The sequence below is a fragment of the Cibotium barometz genome, chromosome 34, assembly GCF_041138505.1.
Source record: "Cibotium barometz isolate CiBa-2024 chromosome 34, ASM4113850v1, whole genome shotgun sequence".
Classification (NCBI taxonomy): Eukaryota; Viridiplantae; Streptophyta; class Polypodiopsida; order Cyatheales; family Cibotiaceae; genus Cibotium; species Cibotium barometz.
The window spans coordinates 27,647,158-27,669,400 of record NC_141079.1 but is presented as its reverse complement, the minus strand read 5'-3'; the positions used below and the strand labels follow the sequence as shown (position 1 = coordinate 27,669,400).

Sequence of the window (22,243 nt, the reverse complement as noted above, 5' to 3'; positions counted from 1 at the left end):
GAGAGAGAGACTATTCGAAGAGTTTTGATAATCTTGTTCCGGGCGAGAAGCCAAAAGATTATAAAGAGGGTGGTGCTACAGTAAAGTTTGATACTTTTAGTGGTGCAAAGGATCGTTTGAAGGCTCTCACCTTCATTCAACAGTTTGATGCGGCATTTTTTGGTGGTAAATCAGAGAGGCATCTAAGGTATGGAAGGCAGCTTCTTTCCTAAAGGGAAATGCTCTTCAATGGTGGTCGACACTTCTTCATCAGGGTATAGCACCTAGCACTTGGGTGGAGTTCAAGCAAATCTTCTCTTCTTTATGGTTGACACTGACTTTTGAGGTGGATGTTATGACGGCTTGGCATCGTATTAGATTCCAGAGATTGTAGTAATCTGGAAGAATATAACAAGAAATTTTGGGATGCTCTACTACCGGTCACATCCTTTAGGCCTGTGTCACTGGTTGAGCAAGTAGAGACATATCGCTGTGGGTTACCCAAGGAGCTTCGTGACTACTGCATTAAAACAAAGATCATCATTATGACTCAGATGATAGAAATTGCTTAGATTGGATATGCCATGCTTACTGGTCAAATGTCAGGATTTAAGGATCAACGTCTCTTCTCAAAGAAAGCATTTAAAGAGGCAAAGGAGTCAAAGGACAACAAAGACATTGAACCACGAGAGAAGGGGCAATCCAAGAAGAGGAAATTTCAGCCCTTACCTCAAAGAACAAATGAAGAAAAGAAAGAACTTATAGCTGCCAACAAATGTTTCTCTTGTGGAGAAGAGGAACATCGGTACTGCAGGTGTCCGAAGAGAGTACTTAAAAACGCAGATGATTCAGAGGAAGAACCTAAAGCAAAGAAACAAAAACCCTCTGCTGGACTAGTACCCGACTTGATAGGGTTGAAGCAAGGGGATGCATCTTCAGAGTTGTGCCGAGCATGGGAAAGACTTCGAGATCAAGAGCTTTTGATCTTTTTCGATCCTGGGGCTCGTGCAAACTTCATCACTCCCAAGCTTGCGGCAAAGTTGGGCATCAAACCAGAAGAGATGGGTGTGTTGCATGAGGCTACTTTGGCTTGTCCTGGACATTCGGTTGAAGTTACACCGATCATTCGGAAACCGCTTCTTAGTGTGCAGACTTACACGGACAGAGAGGATGATTTCTACATTATGCCGTTGGAGGGTTGTGATGTTTTGTTGGGTATGCCTTGGTGCCATAAAGTTAAAGCGGTGGTGGATACTTTCAATAGGAAAATCACTCTCACTCACAAGAATAAGGAACACACTCTTGATGTAAAGCTTAAAGGAGAATCTATTCCTATTGTATTGGCCTCGGCCATTTCTCGTTTAATAAAGAAACATCTTTCTGTTTACTTAGTGTTTGTTAAAGAGAATCAGGATACCACAGATTCCAACCTGTCTGAGTTGGACAAGGAAAATGGATTTTCTCACAAGTTTTCAAGATTGTTTTTCAGAGGCTTTGCTAGGGGAGTTACAGCGTGCTAGGTCTGAGGATCATGGGATTGATTTGATTCTTGGAAGTTCACCACCGAATAAGCCACCTTATAGGGTGAGTGCAGCCCAACAAGAAGAGATTATGAGCCAAGTGCGTGATCTGTTGGACAAAGGGTTGATTCAGCCAAGCTCTCCGTCCTATTGTTCATCAGTGCTTTTGGTGCAAAAGAAAGATGGTTCTTGGCGTATGTGCATTGATTACAGGGCACTGAATAAGATTACCATCAAGAACAGATTCCCTATACCACGAATCGATGATATCTTGGATTGGTTACAGGGAGCAGCTTACTTTAGTTGCATTGATCTGAAGAGTGGATACCATCAAATTCGCATCAGACCAGAAGATGTGCACAAGACAGCCTTCAGGACAACTTTTGGACTTTATGAGTTTTTGGTCATGCCTTTTGGTCTTACGAATGCTCCAGCGACTTTCAACAGGATGATGGATTGGATTTTCCGATCCCACCGTGCTTTTGTGGGTACCTTCTTTGATGATATGATTGTGTTTTCTCATTCAGAAAAGGAGCATCGGGAGCATTTGACCAAAGTGTTTGAAGAACTCAGAAAGCATAGGTTGTTGTCAATGGAAAGAAGAGTGAATTTTTCATGTAGGAGATTCATTTTCTTGGGCACATATTGTCAAAAGATGGTGTCAGGATGGATCCAGCGAAAATTGAAGCGATAAATAATTGGCCGGATTTGCAGACTATACATGATGTGCGAAGTTTCTTAGGACTTTGTTCATATTACAGGAGGTTTATCCGATTCTTTGCAGAAATTGCTTCACCTTTACATCACCTGACCAAAAAGGATGTAAAATTTCGATGGACAAAGAAGGAAGTGGAAGCTTTCAACAAGCTTAAGGAAAAGCTAACCACTGGTCCAGTTTTGGTTCTACCAGATCTACATAAACCTTTTGTGGTACAGTGTGATGCATGTGGGAATAGCATTGGAGCTGTTCTTATGCAGGATGTACATGTTATTGCTTATGAGAGTAGAACTTTGTCACCAGCAGAAAGGAATCTACAAGTATATGAGAAGGAGCTTCTTGCGGTTATTCATGCTCTTTCTACTTGGAAGCATTACCTTCTTGGGGCCGATTTCATTGTTCAAAGTGATCATCAGACTCTACGATACTTCCTTACTCAAACGAAGCTCTCAGAAAAAGCATATGAGATGGGCAAACTTTTTATCCATGTTTCACTTTGAGATTGTTCATGTGGATGGCAAGAAGAATGTGGTTGCGGATGCCTTATCTAGGAAACCACATGTGGCCGCCGTCTCTATTATCTTTCATCATGAACTTGATGATATGCGAGAACAGAATGCTCATGACACAGATTTTGAGCGGATTTTTGATCGTTTGACTGAAGGAGAGCGAGTTGATCATTATTCTCTCAAAGAAGGATTTTTGATGATGCCTGACAAATTGTGTGTCACATCTCAGTTGAGGCAGAAGGTTTTGACAGAATGCCATGCTCCGCCTTATGCAGGCCATCGTGGTATTGAGGCTACAGTAAAAGCTTTGGAGGCATTCTTTTATTGGTCTACTATGCGCAGGGATGCTGATGCTTTTGTTCGTGATTGTATCATTTGCCAGAAGGTGAAGTATGACCGTCAAAAGACACCTGGGTTACTTCATCCTTTGCCTATTCCAGATAGACCGTGGGAGAGTATTGCTATGGATTTTATCTTTGATCTTCCTAGTACCAAGAGTGGGAATGATGGCATCTGGACTATCGTGGATCGTTTCAGCAAGCAGGCTCATTTCATTCCAGTCAGGAAGAAGATTAATGCAGAACAAATAGTGATGATATTTTTGACAAATATCTTCAAGTACCATGGGATACCCACATCTATTATTAGTGACCGAGATCCTCAAATGACGAGTTTATTTTGGAGAGCATTGTTCGAGAACATGAAGACTTCATTGAAGTTCTCATCGTCTTTTCATCCGCAAACAGATGGGCAATCGGAAATTGCCAACTCAGTTGTATTGGATCTTCTAAAGTGTTATGTTTCGGATCATAAGGAGCAGTGGAAAAAGTATCTTTCCTTGGTGGAGTTTGCTTACAACAACACCATTCACACTTCGACAGGTAAGGCACCTTTCGAGATTGTGGAAGGCGGGAAGAAAGTACCTCCGATCATGCATACAAAAGATAAGATCTTTGAGGCAGATCGTTTTGTGGAGAATATGGATGAGGCTTACAAGAAGGTCAAGTTGGCTCTTCAAAGGACTCAAGAGAAATAGAGGAAAGCAGCAAACCTTCACCATTGATCATCGGTTTTTGATTTGGGTGATTGGGTGCTTTTGAGATTTGGGAAGGCTAGACTCAAGAAAATGAAGGGTAAACAACACTTATATCCTAAACTGAGTACGTGGTACTATGGGCCTTTTTAGGTGATTGAGAAGATGAGTGATAGTTCTTATCGTCTTCAGCTACCGGATCATTGGAGGATTCATAATGCATTCCATGTGAGTCTTCTTAAACCTTTCAGAGGTGAGGTGCCTACAGTTCAGGTTGATGAGACATAACCAGAAGTCGAAGAACTAGATGAGATTCTTCAACCGGAATAGATTTTTCGTACATAAAGAAAGAAAAGTCAGAGGAAAAGTTTCACGTCGATATCTGGTGAAGTTTGTGAACTATTCACCTATGGATTTGAAGTGGATGGAGGAGGGTGACTTGGCAGATTCACCGAGGATACTAAAACTTCACCTCGAGGCTTTTGGTTTGGAGCCTACCTTAGAAAGTGCTTCAACAGGTTCAGCTGTGGATTCTGGAGTACTACCTGTTGCTCAAGAGGGGAATGACTCCGCTCCCTTGTCACAGAGTTCACTTGGATGAGAGCTAGAAGTCGCTTGGTGTTCTTATCAGCACACCCGAGATACTGAACTGAGAGTATATCTGCCTATGGGATTTCTATGGTATATGTGTACTAGTCACATGGTTTGATTCATGGATATACGGATCTTTTGAGAGAATGGGGACGCCTATTCTAGACTTTCATTTGATATGCATCAGTGTTTACTCATGTTCATGATGTATTGCTGATCGTGGGTCCTGTGGGATGGCCATGAGCAGAGCAGGTAAAGCATCCAGGGGGACATGACTATTCATGAGCTGGACGCTCTTGATTTATGTTATTCAGATGTTCTGTTTTAGTAGGCAGGACATAGCTTTCTCATTGGTCTCTTAGATTCTGTTTCAGTTTGGCAGATCCTTTGACTGAACAATCGAGGACGATTGCTTTGTTTTAAGAGGGGGGTATGTTACAAGACTGAGTATTTTACCTCTTTTCTTAAGCACTGTGATTATGTTTAAACATGTTTAGCATTCACTGATCATGTTTAATTCTGTATGTGCATGTGTAAGTTTGTACACGTGTGTGGATGCAGATACATGTTTGGTGTGTGTGTGTACATGTGTGTGCATGCTCATATGTTTGTTCATGTGCATGTATTTTTGGGTCTTTCTATTACCTTGTTACAGGATGAGCAGCTGAGGCAACCTGTGGAGCAGCCCTGCAAGTACAGCCAGTCAGCAGCAGCAGGTGACGTGGTGCTGCCACGTGGCACAGGCAGCTGACACGTGGCACAGTCAGACTGGCTGCAGGTGATGACACGTGGCACAGTCAGGCTGGCTGCAGGTAATGACACGTGGCACAGGTGGATGGCAGCTGATACGTGGTACGGATGGCTGATGCAGGCGCTGTCGTGGCTGGGCTGTAGGCATTGACATGGCTGGCTACAAGCGCTACCACGTGTCATAGGCGGCCTGTAGCAAGCAGTCCTATAGGTGCACACAAGCAAGAGAGAGAGGCGAAGGCGACGGGCAGCAGAATGAAGGCGAGTTGGCGCACTTAGCGCAAGGAAAAGCGCGGAAGAGAACGCCGGGCAGCCCAAAACGCGCAAGAGAAAAAAAGCTGCACGGGATTTTCGAAAAACGCTAATCGCCATGTATTTAAAAAAAAAAAAAGAGAGAGAGAGAGAGAGAGACTATTCGAAGAGTTTTTTTTTGAAAAGCACTTATAGAAGTTTTTTTCTCTAAGGGGGAAAAGCTATGCTTTTCACCCCCACATAGCTTTTCACCCCCAATCTTGTATAAAAAGGGGGCCAAGGCTCTTGTATCCCACAACACAAAACTGGGTGAAAGTTCAAAGAGATCTCCTCCATGTAAAGCAAGGAGGCATCTTCTCGGGAATTGTACAAGGGCTACACCGACTTCGAGTGATAAATAAATACTTGCGGGGGCGCCACGCTTTGGGGCCAATTGGTCTTTTGTCCAGGAACACTCTAGCTCCACTTATTTTTCTTCTTCTTCCAAGTTCAATTATTCCAGTGCATAAAGAGTTTTAAGTGTGATTAAGTTGTGCCCACCGCTTGTGAAGTTTCTGAAGGCCGATTTCACCTGCCCCCACTGCATCGATAGGTTATTGGGGTCAAGTGGGTCTTTAAGATCAAGTTTCATGTTGATGGATCTTCGGACAAACACAACGTGAGATTGGTTGTTGCGAAGGGGTACTCTCAAATTGAGGGTGTGGATTATGAGGAAACTTTTGCTACACCACCATCCGGACAGTTCTTGCTCTTTCTGCTCATGAGCACTGGCCGGTTTACCAAATGGATGTCAAGTCTGCCTTTCTTAATGGTGGCTTACATGAGGTGGTGTATGTTGAACAACCTTAAGGTTTTTAGGTTCTTGGACATGAGGGTTCTATCTCTACAGGTGCACCCACCCAGTTGACTGCAAGCCATCAACAGCCATGACGGAGAGTAACTATTCTCCCTCTCTCTCTCTCTCTCTCTCTCTCTCTCTCTCTCTCTCGCCTGTTACGTCTCCGCACGGGAAGGAGGAGATCTTATACTACAGCAGCCGGCCACAAGATCTCTCCAGCCGGCCACAAGATCTCTCTCTTTTGGAAGTAGTCGGCACACAGCAGCCGGCCATAAGAGCAACTACAACGACCGGAAAGCAGCTGTGAGGCGCACAAGCAACTCAGCCAGCGTGAACATGCACGGGAAGTGCATAGACATGACGGCTCATTAATAGGCGGCCTCCTACCAATTGAATGCAGGCCAACTCTGTCGGCAGGGGAAAGTCAAAATTATAAGACGATGTGTCCGAGAAGATGAATATGTCTTTCTTTTAGAACAGGCTCACTCAGCCTGTGTTGGGGAGGCACTTTGCAGCAGATATCACTGCACGCAAAGTCCTCATAGTAGGACTATGGTGGCCCACCCTAATGGCCGATGCAGCGGAATATGTCAAGTGATGCGATGAAATGCTTTAAGGACAGTATGGCTCTAAACCCCATTGTGTCCTTGCAACCGTTTGAAAAATTGGGCATTGATTTCATTGGACCCATTAGTCCCGCGGCTCGCACAAAGTTCTTTATGGCTTGAAAGAGGCACTCAAGGCGTGGTATGATAAGATTGATGCATTCTTTCTTTCCTTGGATTCCAAAGATGCTTTGCAGATAGTAATCTCTATGTCTTTGCTCAGGATGCTTTGCTTTGCTTGATTGTCTTATATGTTCATGATTTATTGATCACTGGCCCATATCTTGCCAAGATTGAACAACTCTGGTTAGATTTAGTTCACCTTTGAGATGACTGAGTTAGGACTTCTCCACTACTTTCTAGGGATGGAGGTGTATCAGTCTTTTGATGGAGTGTTTCTTAGCCAATACATATATTTGAAGCAGTTTTTGGAGACATTTGGGATGACTGAGTGCCGTCCAATTTCTTGTCCGATGGATCCTAACTCCAAGCTCTCTTGTGATGATCCCTCTCCCCTCTTCGAGGACAGTACACAGTACCGGAGACTTGTTGGTTCTCTTATTTATTTGAGTTACACTAGGCTCGACATTTCTTACAATGTCAAGGTTCTCAGTCAGTTTTCTTCCGCTCCTCGACATTCTCATTGGCAAGCCCCTCTGAGGGTTCTTATTTGGTACCTTGGACTATGGTCTCTTTTTCAGAGGAGACAGTGAGCTTGTTGAATACTCTAATGCTGATTGGGTAGGTGATCAAGATACTCGAAGATCCACTTCTGGTTATTGCTTCACTCTTGGTTCCGGTCTTATTTCTTGGAGATTCAAGAAGCAAAATACAGTTTCATTATCTTCTACTGAGGCTAAGTAGCGTGCTTATCTAGATACGTATTGTGAGCTGTTATGGTTGTTCCAGATGTTGAGCAATCTTGATGTACTCTCGGATTCCTTGATCCGTATTCTTATGGACAGCCAGAGTGCCTTGGCATTGGCTCGAACTTTATCCTTCCATGGCAGGACCAAACATATTGAGGTCCACTTTCACTTTGTTTGTGAGCTGGTTGCTGACGGCATCATTACACTGGAGTATTGTCCTTCTTAGGACAACATTGTTGATCTCTTCACCAAACCTCTTCCTCGAGATACTTTGATCAACTCCGTACTCGTATAGGAGTTGGACCCTTGTGCTGGAGCCGAGAGGAGGTGTTGGACATGTCATCTCCTGCTCTTGTTTACTCCCTTTTTATCCAGATATTTATGTGATATTTTTGGATTCTCCCCATATTTCTTAGGCTATTTCAGGCATTTTTTCACATTCACATATTCTCACAGCGCTGGATTGGGGATGTCTGGCCTGCAAAATAGATCAAGGTCTATCACTGAGAGGACCCCTCTAGGGTGGAGGAATAGACCGCTAGTGTGGGTGGTGGGCTTTGATGTGGAGGATGCATGATGACTGAAGAAATCTATAATGACCCTCTGTCCTCTCTGTGAAATATCATGTCGGGTTTGCCTCACGGTATGCTATCTCAGTAAGGCATCCCTATGACGTTTGAGCTCTAGTAAGTACATGCCTAGGCATCTTTGATCATCAAACTGCATCACCTGTGTGAGTGGACCAAACCCCTCACGGAAGAGGCAATTTATTATGGAATCTCCCACGTATCTCATAGTAGGCTGGGCAGCTAATTATATAGTGTGCCTCATTTTCCATCTGTCTTGTGGTGCATACTCTGCATATGCGATCCTCATGTGGGGTATCATTAGCTTTGCCACTCTCGACTCTAAGGCTATGAGAAGACACCGTGACTTGGACAATAAATTGAAGGATTTTGTTTATGATACCAAGAATTTTGCATTTCCCTTGCGCAAAACATGATTGCCAGACCTGCTGTAACTAGGGTCTGTTGTGCTGCCTTCTAGGTTTTTAGATCACTGCACAGCCCTCGTATCAACTTGTGGAGTCCTAATGCGCTTCACACATCATCAAAACAAGGGATTTTTTGAATTTTTAGGCTGGTGATGATGGATGGCTTGCTTTTCTGATGGTTGCATAGTTGCCACTCCTTATGTGGGTTTGGTATTTTCACCATTTAGACTTCCAGCTGTGTTTCAGCGGGAGAAAAGTATTAGTGTCATAGGTTTCTTGCTCTTGCATATTGAGGAGGCATGGCATCCTGTAAGAAATCTGCGCGGAATGATTACAAGACAAAGGAATTTGATGCAAGAGAGATGGAGAATTATACCAAATTACTGTTGCAAACCAAAGTTACGAACTGGTGATCTTCCACCCATGTGCTCCAGATGGTGATCTAGGTAGACTCGATGGAGTATGTCATGCACATTCAAAGGTGCACAACTGCAATGAAGATAGTTAAGCTGTTGATCTCAACATGACTAAAGAGGTTGCTGAACCTATCTGTATATAGTACCCGGCGTTGGTCGAATCGTAGGTCAGCCTATGTTGGCCACCCTGAGACTGGTCCAGATGGACCGAACCGACCACATCACCCGACTAGGGCCATATTAGACTAAACAAGAGACCTACGCTCTTGTTGCAACATCCAGACCAATCTTGGGTCGTTTGGGTGCTCATTCAGGCCCCACAATCCGAGGACAAGGTGTCCTAGGAAGATCTCTTTCTGCCCAAGGGTGTGGCCAATCGGCCCGCACTTACATGCATCCTACTTGGCATGGTATAAGTCTACATAAGCCATCTCCTAACCATCCGGCCACACATGGCCAACATCTAGTGTCTAAATTGGGAATTCTTGTGCACCCAGGTGCTCAACACAATGGCAGCTCCTGGGGGCCTTACAAAATAGAGCAACCCATCACCCGCACAATGACGATGAGAAGGGTGGGGCATTGATTTCCAACAATCCCCTGCAGGTTACATAAATAGTGGGTTTGGGAGGTTTAAAGTTGTGGTACAGGGCAGGCCTTTAATCAAGGGGTTACTGTAGTTTTTATTGACTGAAAAAGTGTTTCAATGGCAGGGCCTGGATGTCTTTGGAGCTGTGGAAGAGCTGCACAACTTAAGTGCAAAGGAAATGAACAAGCTGCTGAGAGACTCCCAACATCTATTCACCTTACGGTTGAGGACTGGGCGAGGGTCATTTTTACGAGTGAGTAGTAGGTGTCAGGGTTTAAACTTTAGTTGTATAATGGTGGACTGTTTGCTGGCCTCATTCTCAAGTGGTTTTTAAGTGATTCAAGCTACCATTAGAAGAGTGCATCTTGGGATTCATTAATATCATGGCTACTTTAACAACAAAAACAGGTGAACTTGGAGCGGTTGGTGTCACGTCTGCCTCTTCATTTACTGGCCTGCTTGGCATCGAGGGGCGCTGAGCCTCAACTGCGTTACTTGTTGCGTGGTGTTCGTCTTCTTCACTCTCTTAGTGATCTTGCGCTTCGTCATCCCAAGCTTGAGCAGGTAATTTAAATACAAAAACAGACCATCTGCTCTTTAGCGTTATGGTTTAAACATGAAGCCAATGCATGAAAAGCTGAAAGCTCACTCTGTTTTCAACGAGCTGGAGGTTACATTCAAAAAGCTTCTGCTTTTTTATGTTCTTGATCTGATACTAATTTTTCAACAAGCTGCATGTTATTATTAAGAGGCCCATGTTGTCTAATGCATCGTTGCCCATCACAGATGCACTGGACATTCGGAGTTTCTACCTTTGTTCCGATAAATTAAAAAGGTACTTTGCAAAAGAGAAAGATGGGGGGACTTTGGCTGGCCATTGGGACCAAGTGAAAGTGCTATGCTTATATTTTCTAAGCTAGATTCTCTGTATGCATCGTCTTTAGTGCTGTCTTAAGGGGTTTGGATTGACTGTAGTAGACAGTATTGCCAGAGTTTTGTGGCTTCCATACATAGCACTTGCCCTGACCCTCCCCCTCCCACGCGCTACACAAATCTACCGATGAAGGTATGGGAAGATGACAACCTTCAGCAGTTCTTCTCACGAGCCCAAAAGCCTTAGGAGTCCACACCCACAAATATGGAGATGATATGGACTTGTAAGCAATGAAGAAGAACCTCCAGCAGCAGGTATGCTCACATGGGAACCTCCAGCACACAGTACAAGTGGAAAGGTAGCCTCTGTACGGCTTGTGGGTGACGAGGCAGGCTGTACAGCAGTATAGGCAGAAGGTACAGGCACTGGTACAACTGTACGGATAGGGGTGTACCGCGAAGTTCAACTGATGACTAGGGTGTACAGAAGCAGCAGTAGAGAGGTGCTCTTGTGACAGTGTACAGCAGCCTCCCGAGCAGGTGCGCAGTGCCCTGACGATGTACGGACAGTACTGCAGGGATATACGGCCTGCTATATGGATTTCTGTAGCGTACCGACAGGAGGGCAGCAGCGCAGAGACCCACATTGATGGGGCTGATGTGCTAGAAGTATTTTTATTATGTTTTTACGAAAGGGCTTGGCCCATATAAATAATCAAGGTGTGCTTTTTGTGGGGAAAAGCTAAAACATGCTTTTGTATTTTATTAAATAAGCTTTCCCCACTTTACAAGGCTACAAGGGGGATGTCCCCACTTGAAAAGAGTTGCACGGGCGATCTAGAATCAAGTGTCTGCCCGAGTCACTTACAAAGCGGGTTTTACAAAGCGGGTTTCACAAACTTCAAATGATTTATAGGGATCGATTATGCAGAGTATGCACCAGAGGATGGGTGGAAGATGAGGCATGCTACATGATTAGCTGCCCAGCCTACTATATGATATGGAGGAGATTCCACCGCCTCTTCCATGAGGAGTTTGGTCCACTCGCATAGGTGATGCAGTTTGATGATCAGAGATGCATGGGCATGTACTTACTGGAGCTAAGATGTCATAGGGATGCATTACTGAGAACATACTGAGAGGCAGACCCGACATGATACCAGAGGGTCATTATAGATTTCTTAGGTTATCATGCATCCTCCACATCAAATCCCTCTGCCTGTCCAATCCTCCACCCTAGAGAGGTCGTGAATGATAGAGCTTGATCTATTTTGAGGCCAGATGTCCCCGACCCAGAACATCATGACCCTCCACCGGACAGATGTGAATCCAGGAGGTTCTTCGATGCCATGACATGCTTGCCAGATATTCTCTCAGCCATCAGATCCGTATTGGCTGAGGAGGGCATCCTTATTAGTTGATCTTGGCTAGTTTCTCCCGTACAGGGTCAGATGCTAATGTCACATCTGTATACACTAGTGATAGTTGTTTTTCCTTTTCTCTCAATTGATTTTTTAATGGCTCAGTATATCCATGGTATCATTGTACCACTTATGGTCTCACTAATATTACTTTCTTTCTTTCTTTCCCTTCTTGTTGGGTATTTTGGAGTTAGTTTGGAGTCTAATCACGTGTCCTTAGTGGTGTGAACACCCTCTTATTTAGGGTCAAAAGATAAGGCCTTGGTGCCTATAAAAGCATGTACTTGGGCGTTCATTTTACATTATGAGTACCACATTCAAGTTGTGCAATCTCTCTCATACTTGAGTATCTCTCTCCCTCTCTCTCTTCTACACACTCCACCATGATGCTAATATTTCATCCGCCATAGCTCCATGTGCGATCTCCTGTGATATCCAATATGGTGTTAGAGCTCAGGCAAGCCATGAATCTTTCTCCTTCTCATGTTGCATCTTCGCATTTTTAGGGTTTCTGCACTTTTAGGGTTTTGCATTTTTAGGGTTTTTGCACCTTTAGGGTTTCAACGTTTTTAGAGTTTCAGCATTGTTTTCCTCATCAGAGCCCAATGTTCATCTATTCAGCCTAGTGTTTTTTCCTCATCATGCCAATCTGTGTTTTTATGTGACCGCCATCATGCTGCATTTTCTTTGTTACCATCTCAGCCGCCTTTGATGTAGCTTCTGCCACCCTTGCAAGGCAACACTGCAGCGTCTACACCACCACGTAGTCATCTGCTTCACTTCATGTGCTGACCAGCAGGCAGCCTGTCAGCAACATCAACATCAACATATCATCTACACTAGCTGCGTTGTATGCCAGCCCAGCATTCAGCCGACGCCTGTCAGTTCTCTTCGCTCCTAGCAGTAGCATCAACACGTCAGCAGCCAGCTAGGCTACAACATCCTCATCAACTGTGCGTTATAATTCTATGGTAAGCAGTTTAATGGATCAAAAGCTTTTCTAGTGTTTTCCTTCCTTCCAAGGGGGACACACGATTAGCACAAATAGGTGCTTCACACAATATTGCTGAAATCTCTCCGCTATGTGGTATCTTGGTCATAGAAGAGGATATAGTCTATGCATTAGATGCTATTTTTGACTTTGCCATGAGTATGTTTGATGTGATAGAAAGTTTGCTACTCAACCATGGCATGCACAAAGTCCAAGAAAGCTGTTTGGTCTTCGTTATTGGGACCACCACATGGTCTACATCCTATGCTTCTTCCATGGAGTTTTGGGATCTTTCAGCATTGATGTCTATCTCAAGGCATATGTGTTCGGCATTGACATTAACATCTTCATCGAACACATCCATTTCCAGGTACTTTGCCTTGGCCCATGTGCCTAAAATGATGTCCCAAGCGTCAAGAGCTTGGAAACAACTCTGAAAAAGGATCTTCATCGGCATTGAGAGGGGAATCTTCCTCAGTTTTTAGTTTCTATTTTATGATGAGTCATGAATCATGAAAAATTTGAGTTATATATTTTGGATCCTTCTAGATTTTGTAACGTCTTGTTTCTATAAAAGGCTTTTCTCCTTTATTCTCTTTTTGCCCTTGCTTTAGGCAAGGGGGGGGGGTGTTTTGGTATGCCAATGTAGGCTGTCTTTGTCCCCCGGGTAGGACATGACCTCTGAGTCCTTTGCACTGAGCCATGCTTTATTAACCTCTGAGCCATGCTTTTGGCCTCTGAGCCATGGTGTATGGGACTATTGAAGGTTATGCATGCAACTCCACATCTCTTCGAAGGGAGGTTGTTGGGTATTTTGGAGTTACTCTGGAGTCTAGTCAAGTGCCCTTAGTCATTAGTGGTGTGGACACCCTCTTATTTAGGGTCAAAAGATAAGGCCTTGGTGCCTGTAAAAGCATGTACTTGGGTCCTTCATTCTTACATCATGAGTACCATTCAAGTTCTGCAATCTCTCTCTCATACTTGAGTATCTCTCTCCCTTTCTCCCTCTCTCTCCGTTACTACATCGGGAGTTACCCCACGTACTGCTTGTCGTAGAACAGACATTGGATTCCTATTTGTCTTTTATCTTGGAGTAACCCGCTCTAGTCTTTAGCGATTAGGTCATTATGGCCTTTTGAAGACGTTAATATAACATTTCATTTCTCCTACACATTCCAGCACGATGCCGATATTTCATCCGTCATAGCTCCATGTGTGATCTCCTGTGATATCCAATACTTGTCTCCTCTCTCTTCTCTTTGCATTTTCTCTTTCATCTACCCCTGTCTTTAATAAAGATGCTCTTGATTTTGTATTATTTTTGGTAATTGTTTGTGCTTTCCCCTGCCCCCCCCTCCCCTTCTTCTTTTCAATTTTGCTTTGTATTCCCTTTGTTGTTTTTGTTCTTACTTCTTTACAGCAGTCTTTCAAGTTTGACAATCTTTTTTATTTGTAGCTGTCAACTTTCCAACATATTCTAATGAAAGACCTCTCTTTCTACACTTGACCTTCGCATAATGCATTTCTTGCTTTATACAAGCTGGACATTATGGTCAAGGGAAAAGGTGTTACAGACACCAGAGATCGATGGGTTGTGATCCACACCAATTCAAAGCATGTCAAATCATAATTGCATAATGATAATGAATATTTCTTCCTAAATCTCTATTCCTACTCCTAAATCTTTACCTTAATTTCATCAACTCGTTTCAAAGATCATGTTGATTAAGGCTGTCTTTTTGAAGACCACAACCATCCTTGCTGGAAATGTAGTCTCATTGAATCATGCATCATGCCTCCATTTAGGGCCAGTTCACAAGCATCCATCCGGCCATGGTGGATTCCTCTCACGCTGCTGGCAGGTGGACTAGAGCACTTGTCTGCAGGGTCATTCACAAAACACGGACACGGAAAACATCTTCGCAGGGCCAACAACAAATTCTTGTAGCCAAGCTATTAAAACATGCGGCTGGTGCCTTGCTGGTGCAGGTTCAGATCCTGCCAGGTGCTCAGTATATGAAAGATTGCTTATGGCCACCTACCCAGCTGGGATGCAATTTCACTGCTTCACAGTGGCGGGTGGGTTCCTGGAGAATGGGAATTATTCCGGACTTTGTTGTCCAACCTGAGGGTGCCAACTCACACCCCTGGAAGGGCGGGCACCCCCTTGTGAACTGGGCCTTAGTAACAAGACCACAAACATGCCCCTGCCCAGATGTTTGATAAAGCATTCAAGTTTTGAACTTTAGTGCTGGATTTTTAGAATGTATAGTGTTTATCATTTTGCAGGGTTTTCTTCAAGAAGTTAAAATCAGGGAGCAGATTTTGGACCTGATCATATACATGCTTATTACTTTGGCAATCGCTGAACAGGTAGAGAGTCTTTGCAGAAGTAGTGCAGGGTCAGTTTCATGTCATCACACGAATGATGATGTTAATGTCTGTGCCTGGTAGTTTGGAATTTCACTTATCTACAGTAGTAACAGTTTATATTTGTGATGATGCAGGAAGGACGCCATGGAAGCTCTTTCACAATCTTACATGCAGCTCTTGTTGCATGTAGTTTGCATTTACTTCCTGCGTTTGTGGCAGGGGAATGGTCAGATCTTGTGCCTGTTCTCTTGGTGCATCCTAAGGTAAGGTTCATTCAAGGGTATTGATCTGAATTGCCAACGACTATTTGAAAATTAAGGTCAATAATGAAGAAGCCTTTGCACAAACTTTGTAGAAGCATTTTTGAATAGGTATTTAAAGAATGTGCTCAGCAACACACTATGCTGTTGTGATATAGCAGAAGCCTTGATGCGGTTACTCACAACCCTTAAGCACCCTGTAAGAACATTAACACAAAACGCATGAGATAAGAGAGAGAGAGAGAGAGAGAGAGAGAGAGAGAGAGAGAGAGAGAGAGAGAGAGAGAGATGAAATGATATATTAATGTCTCTAAGAGGCCATAATGGCCTATGAGACCAAAACTGAGAGTACATCTGAAGTTGGTGTCTCATCAAAGAGAACAACTAAATGAGACTAAAAAGGTACAATAAACTGATTGTCCTACAGTTGTAAGAATAGAACTGTAAGACTCCGAGATGATACAGAGTAGAAAATACTGGAAAATACTGAAAAATGTATATTAGGAAGATCCATGTATGCTGATCAGTTGAAGTGTTGCCGAGCAATAATGGCTCTGATTTGGCGATGGTGAGGATGCCGTGGTCGGGATCCTGGTGGGCGTGGCCAACGAGCACGACATAAGATAACTGCTCTATCAGTGGTGACTCCCTGGGAGCGTGGTCGGTGCCCTGATGGCCCAATGGAGGAGGTATCAGGAGGTGTGTGGGCTGGGTTACTGGTGTTGGTGCCGGTGTCAAAGAAATCTGTCAGAGTCCTCTGTCTAGGTACATCATGGCTCGGCCTCCTCTCTGCCAAGAGGGTCTCTCTGTGTCTCCTGAGCTCAAGTAGAAACAATCCTAGGCATCTCTGATCCTCAAACTCCATGACCCTGCGTAATGGCCCAAAATCCTCTCTCGGAAGAGGCAGTGATATCTCCCTCGGATCTCATAATAGACTGTACATCGGCAAATGTAGTGTTCCTCTGTCTCTACCTCCTGGTAGCATAGCTGACAAATGTGGTCATCCAAGATCTAATGCACATATTGCCCTGTCTCAATCCGCAGTTGGTGTGATGAGGTCCGGATCTGTCCAATGGCACAACGTATGCCATGTGATAGGTGTACATCCATGTACGTCGAGTGGGTGATAAAATCATGTGGTGAGAGGTGTAGAAAATGGCTCTTGTAATGAGCCATTTTCGTGTCTAAGGGCTCAAGGGGGCTAGTCCATGTCCTCTCTGTGTCCACTCTGATGATATCCATCTTGATCACGCGGTTTTGCTCTGAGCGGGTGAGATCCAAAAATGGACAATCCGGACTGTACTGAAAGGGTGGTAGTGCCTCTATTCGCAAACCATATCCGCAAACCATGTAGGTCAAACCATGATCTCATCTGAGCGTACCAGCAATGAGTATCTCCATCCTCTACCAACTGTATGGATGAGGTCAATGCCAATCGGGAGTACCTTTGCCGAGGGAGCTCCCATAGCCACTGTGAAAAGGTAACTGCTTGGAATAGGGCCTCGGTTACTACTGGTGTGGCACCCAACTCAGCCCGAATAATCTCATGTGGTACTGATGATTTGCTCCGAATCATGCGGGCAATCATCATAATCAGTGGTCTCTCCATTTGCCTCCATCCCTCATCTGTCCCTCTCTGAGATTTGTGATGTATGCTGGGCCCCCAAATTGGAGCTCCATACAGGAGGGTCGGTGTGACAAGCGTATCAAATAGCCACAATTTGGTGCGTGGCTCCTGAAACTGTATGTGTGCACACTGCCTCTCAAGTGCCCCCAATGTTGCATGCCCTCGAGCTAATCTAGCTGCTGCTGCCTCCTTCAGGGAGAAACACGGTCCTGTGAAAGTAACTCCCAAGTAGACATATGACCTGACGTACTCAACCGGCTCCCCTTGGAAAGTGAACTGAGGCTCTGATCTCGTCACCCATGCCTGTGTGGTGTTAAACACCATAACCTTGGTTTTCCCAAATAGAGAGAGAAATGAAATGAAATGAAATGTTATATTAACGTCTTCAAAAGGCCAAAGTGACCTATGAGACCAAAGTTACAACCATGTGACATCTGATACAGTGTCTGGAAAAGAAAAGAAAGAACTGAAGGTAAGTATCTAGCCCCACAATACATCAGTAGGGGGCATCCGGAAGCAGCAACTAGGGAGATAGATAGGTTTTCAAATATAATGTATTATGTACATATGAAAAGGTTACATTTATGCTTGGCCATAGGCCTTCCCAAAAGGGCTACTGACTAGTTATGACCGATCTCCAAAAGGGAGAAAGATGATTCATGAGCTAATGCACTACTTCCTTATATATGATGCATGGATGCAGGTCAGCCAGTTGCAGGGGCTGTTGGCCAGCTTTTGTGTCCTCTGACATAAAAATACTGATAAATGCTGCTGACCCTGGCTGATGCTGCCGACTGGCATCTACTTGTTGCCAACTGACAGATACATGCTTAAACCCGCTGCTGCCGACAGGATGCTAACTTGACGATGATGCATGTATGCACCTAATACTATTGCCGGGATTAGGGCTAAATGCTGGGATAAGATCTGGGATTAGTAATGGCAATGACTTGTGCACGTGCCAGCTGTGTTGCTTATGTGTCTCCTCAACAAGACCCCTTCTATAATGAAAACTGAACCATTGAAAAGAAAAACTGTACCACATGTTGACAGTATATGGTCATACAATGATACCATTCTCCCCTAGAATAGAGTGCAAAGCCACCACAGCATCTCCCCTATGTGATGGTAGCTTGCCATGTCGTTGAAGGAGACCGTGGATCTGTAGCTACTGCATGAAGAGAAGAGGCCTCTTAGATCTGGGGCGTGTGTGTGTGAGAGAGAGAGAGAGAGAGGGAGAGAGAGAGGGATTACTATGATTTGAATTGGCATTATGGCTTTCCCAATGCTTTTAGTCTTACCTTGAGTGGCAATCATGTATGTTTGGAGCAGGTTGATATCTTTATGGATGTAGCATTTGATGCAGTGAGGCGAGATATTGGACTCCTACAGCTCAAACTCCGTGGTTTGAATTCCAAGCTAATGAGCAATAGAGTATCTGCAACTGTGGCTGAGTGCATGGCACAAGTAATTGCCCAGCAGTGTGAAGCTTCTGTACAAGTTTTGCAGTGTCTTTGCCAGCCTCATGCTTTCAGGGACAAGGTGCTCAATCATAAGGTAAGGCCATGCCATTTTCATCAGTGTCAATTTTCTGCAGTTCTGCGTATGCTCTACTTGCGTAAATTGCTACGTGTCCCTACATTGAAGACAGAGGTGGAAGTTCTCTGAGCTGTATTGGTGCAACCGGTCATCCAGGAAACATAGTGCTTCATCTGCCAGACTGTTGGCATACTTTAGCATTTCTTGTGATTTTTTTTGTGGTGGATTAGTGTTGATTGAGGTTTTTGTGATTTTCCCCACTGGTCACCACTGGCCTCGTCAATGGACAGGCTGATTTTGGTGTCCTACAAACGTCCCAAACCTGTTATGCTATCCTGCTCAGCAGCGTGCATAGAAGGTTTAGTGCTTCAGATGTTAGAAAGATACAAGGGCCAGAGTTGCATGCAATGGAAACTAATGATGTCTCTATTACGGAAATGGCTTGAAAGTAGGAAACGGAAACGGCATGTCTCTTAACATTATATGGTAGATGTAAATAGAAATGATGAAAAAAATTGAGAGAATAGAGGAGAAACTTGGAATAGATCATAATCTAATAAAGATAACAAGGAAAATTGGGGAAAATCAAAACTTACCTGGGGAAAATTGTGAGAAAATTCTAAGGTGCGATTAGGAAACGATCTGGGGCTATTATTTTACGGAAATGGCTTGAAAGTAGGAAACAAAAACGGCACCAACCACCCCCTCTGAATCCGGAACCACAAAGCCTGGAGAATGTGCAACAACCACCTCCTTCTGCAAGTAATCAGCTGCTACATGCTTGGCTTTCCGAGAGGTCCCCGTGGAAAGAACATCCTCATCTATAGGAGTTTCTTTGTCCCGAATACTACGAGACATCAGAGCATAGGTTACCTGTTAAGTTTCCTCTGACTGACGAACACAAGAACTACCAACATCAGTACTGGAAAGTTCCTGCCAACAACTGTTGCCATCAACTGGCAAGCTATCCACCATCTGGTCCGGGAAAGCCTGCACTTGCAGCGTATCCACACTTAAGTGGCCATTACCAGACTGCCACTCATCACAAAACTGAGGACCAGGGAGAGAGAGTGCTGAAAGCTTGTAAACTCCATTCTCCACTCCGCCTTCCCAAACTACCTGGCCTGTTGCCTTGTCCCGGAGAGCAACAAAATGCTCATCAAACTCCACCTGTACGCCAGTCTTGCAAACCTAATGCACTGACAACAGATGAAAACCAAGTGATGGAACATACAACACCTGGGAGGAATGCTTCCCCCCTCTGCCATTGGAAACTATCTCCAATCTGCCCTCACTGTGAACTGGGATAGTGGATGTATCCCCAATAAGAATGTGACCAGAATACTTGCAGAGATCCTATAAATCTGAACGGGAAGGAGTCATGTGCCTGGAAGCATCACTGTCTAGAATCCACTCCTGAGTATCTATAGCGGCGAGTCCTCCAACCTCCTCCCTGCCTGAAGAAAATGAAACATCGGTGTCCATCACCTCCAAGTGCACAAAAGCCGGACTCTTCATGATTGCTGCTGGGAATCTTCACCCTTCTCGGTCTTCCGCTTGGGACACTGCCTCCAATAGTGGCCTTTCTCGCCACAATCATTACAGGTCCTCTCTGCCTTTAGTTTCTCGCGGTCAGCGTCAGACTTCTGTTCAGAAGACTTCTCCGTTTAAGCCTTCCCTTTGCCCTTGTTACGGCCTTTCGACCGTTGGCCAGTTAAGGCCTCCGAACCTCCACCCTGAGGAGGGTTCAAGAATCTTCCCTCTTGGTCCAAGACCATGGGCACAAGCTCCTCCCATGTGATGGTGCCGAGCCTGCCCCACTGGTAATCAAAGACAAGTAAAATGCTAGTACTGAGAGGGCAAATGCGACAGCAACGTTATGGCCATGTCCTCCGATGATATCTCCTTCCTAGGCTAAAGAACTTCTTGCTAAAGAGCCTGTAGCTTGTTAATATACTCCCGCATCATCGACGACTTTGCAGGGCTCATAACCCGCATCTGTACGTCCAAGGAAATCCTCTTCATGGGCGATACCCTGTTATAAAGAGAAGCCAAATGTTGCCATATACCTCTAGCTAGCGTCATGCTTTACATGATTGATTACTTGCGGTGTGCAGTTGAGGAAGATAAATGAACGGACCCTGGCGTTGACACGATTCCACAACTGTGCCTGTGCCTCTCGGTCCTTTCATGTTGACGGTAACTCCTCTTCCTCTACTTCCGGCCGTGGAACCCCAACAACGATGAAATCAGCAAGGTCATATGACTCAGAACAGATTCCATCGTAACCTTCCATATGCCGTAGTTGTTCCCGTCCAACTGACGGTCCACCGGGAATGTGGGGAGTGTAGGGATCTTCACATGCCTCTCAGCCATCTCTAATAAATTTGCCATTGCGGGGATGTAACTGAAAAAGGGTGGGTGGGTGGGAACAAAGAAGAACTTACAACTGCAAGTGGCTGTCCAACAAATCAGCCCGCCGTCCTCTTGCTTCTCCTCTTCCCGAACAGTCCCAAACAGTCCACCAATCAGCAACACAATAGTCCCCCTCTTGCTCACACAAATCCCAAGAACTATCAAGAGCCTAGGGCTATGATACCATGTCAGAATACGCAGCGGAGATGATGACAAAATCTGGAAACACTAGAGCATGAACAATGCAAAAAAACAGCAAGGAGAGAGATAGAGGCGTGTAACTCTGCTCTATATACACAAAGAAGATCCCAAATACAAGATACAAGACTAAATGGCAAGGGATGTGGGGGGCCATTTTATATGGACCCCAGGCAGCAGTTGGCCTGCTCCAAAGGCAGCCGACAGGCACAAAACTCCACGACCAGCCCTAAAGACCAGTCGGCCAGCAATCAAGAGTCGGCCAGATCTGTATAGAAGTCGGGTACAGTCGGCCATAGAAAAGATGCACTTGCCAGCTCAGGACTGCCCCCCAAGCCACAGAAAAATGGGAAAGATTGGGGAAAAATACGGGGAGTGAGGAAAAATGAGAACAACACCTACAACAGAGGCCCTGGTGTCTCAATAAAAACAGGAGATGACTTCTAACAGAGCATTGAACAAAGTGACCATCAAAAGTCGGTTCTCCATGTCCTCGCATCGATTACATCCTCAAGCGGTTGAATGATGTTATTTTTTTTTTCAAGTTAGATCTTTAGAACGGGACCATTGGATTTGGATAGTCCTTGAGAAGTTATCCATAAGGTGACTTTTTAAGACTGAGAGGGCCGATTATGAGTTTCTCGTTATGCCTTTTGGTTTGACAAATACTCCAACCACGTTCAATTGTATGATGATGTGTATCTTTGTGGACTTGATTGGCAACTATGTATTTGTCTTTTTAGATGATATCCTTGTTTTCTCCCGCCCTTTGGAGCAGCATGATTTACACGTCTAGCAGGTTTTGAAACTTCTCGAGTGGAGCAAGTTGTTCATCATTGAGAAATAGTCAGAATTTTATATGTCAAAGGTCCATTACCTTGGC

The 22,243-nt window shown here is 44.5% G+C and overlaps 1 protein-coding gene across 3 annotated transcripts in view; it reads left to right on the top strand.

Annotated features, from left to right (window-relative positions):
• Window positions 1-22,243, top strand: part of LOC147618859 (nodulin homeobox-like) — a 113,178-nt gene that overhangs the window by 38,693 nt on the left and 52,242 nt on the right. For all 3 annotated transcript variants that reach the window (XM_086773941.1, XM_086773940.1, XM_086773939.1), the window contains exons 2-6: window positions 9,788-9,916; window positions 10,072-10,227; window positions 15,238-15,321; window positions 15,456-15,584; window positions 18,541-18,765. In XM_086773941.1, coding sequence (XP_086630067.1) covers window positions 9,788-9,916; window positions 10,072-10,227; window positions 15,238-15,321; window positions 15,456-15,584; window positions 18,541-18,765 — 723 coding nt within the window. The remainder of the gene's footprint in view (window positions 1-9,787; window positions 9,917-10,071; window positions 10,228-15,237; window positions 15,322-15,455; window positions 15,585-18,540; window positions 18,766-22,243) is intronic.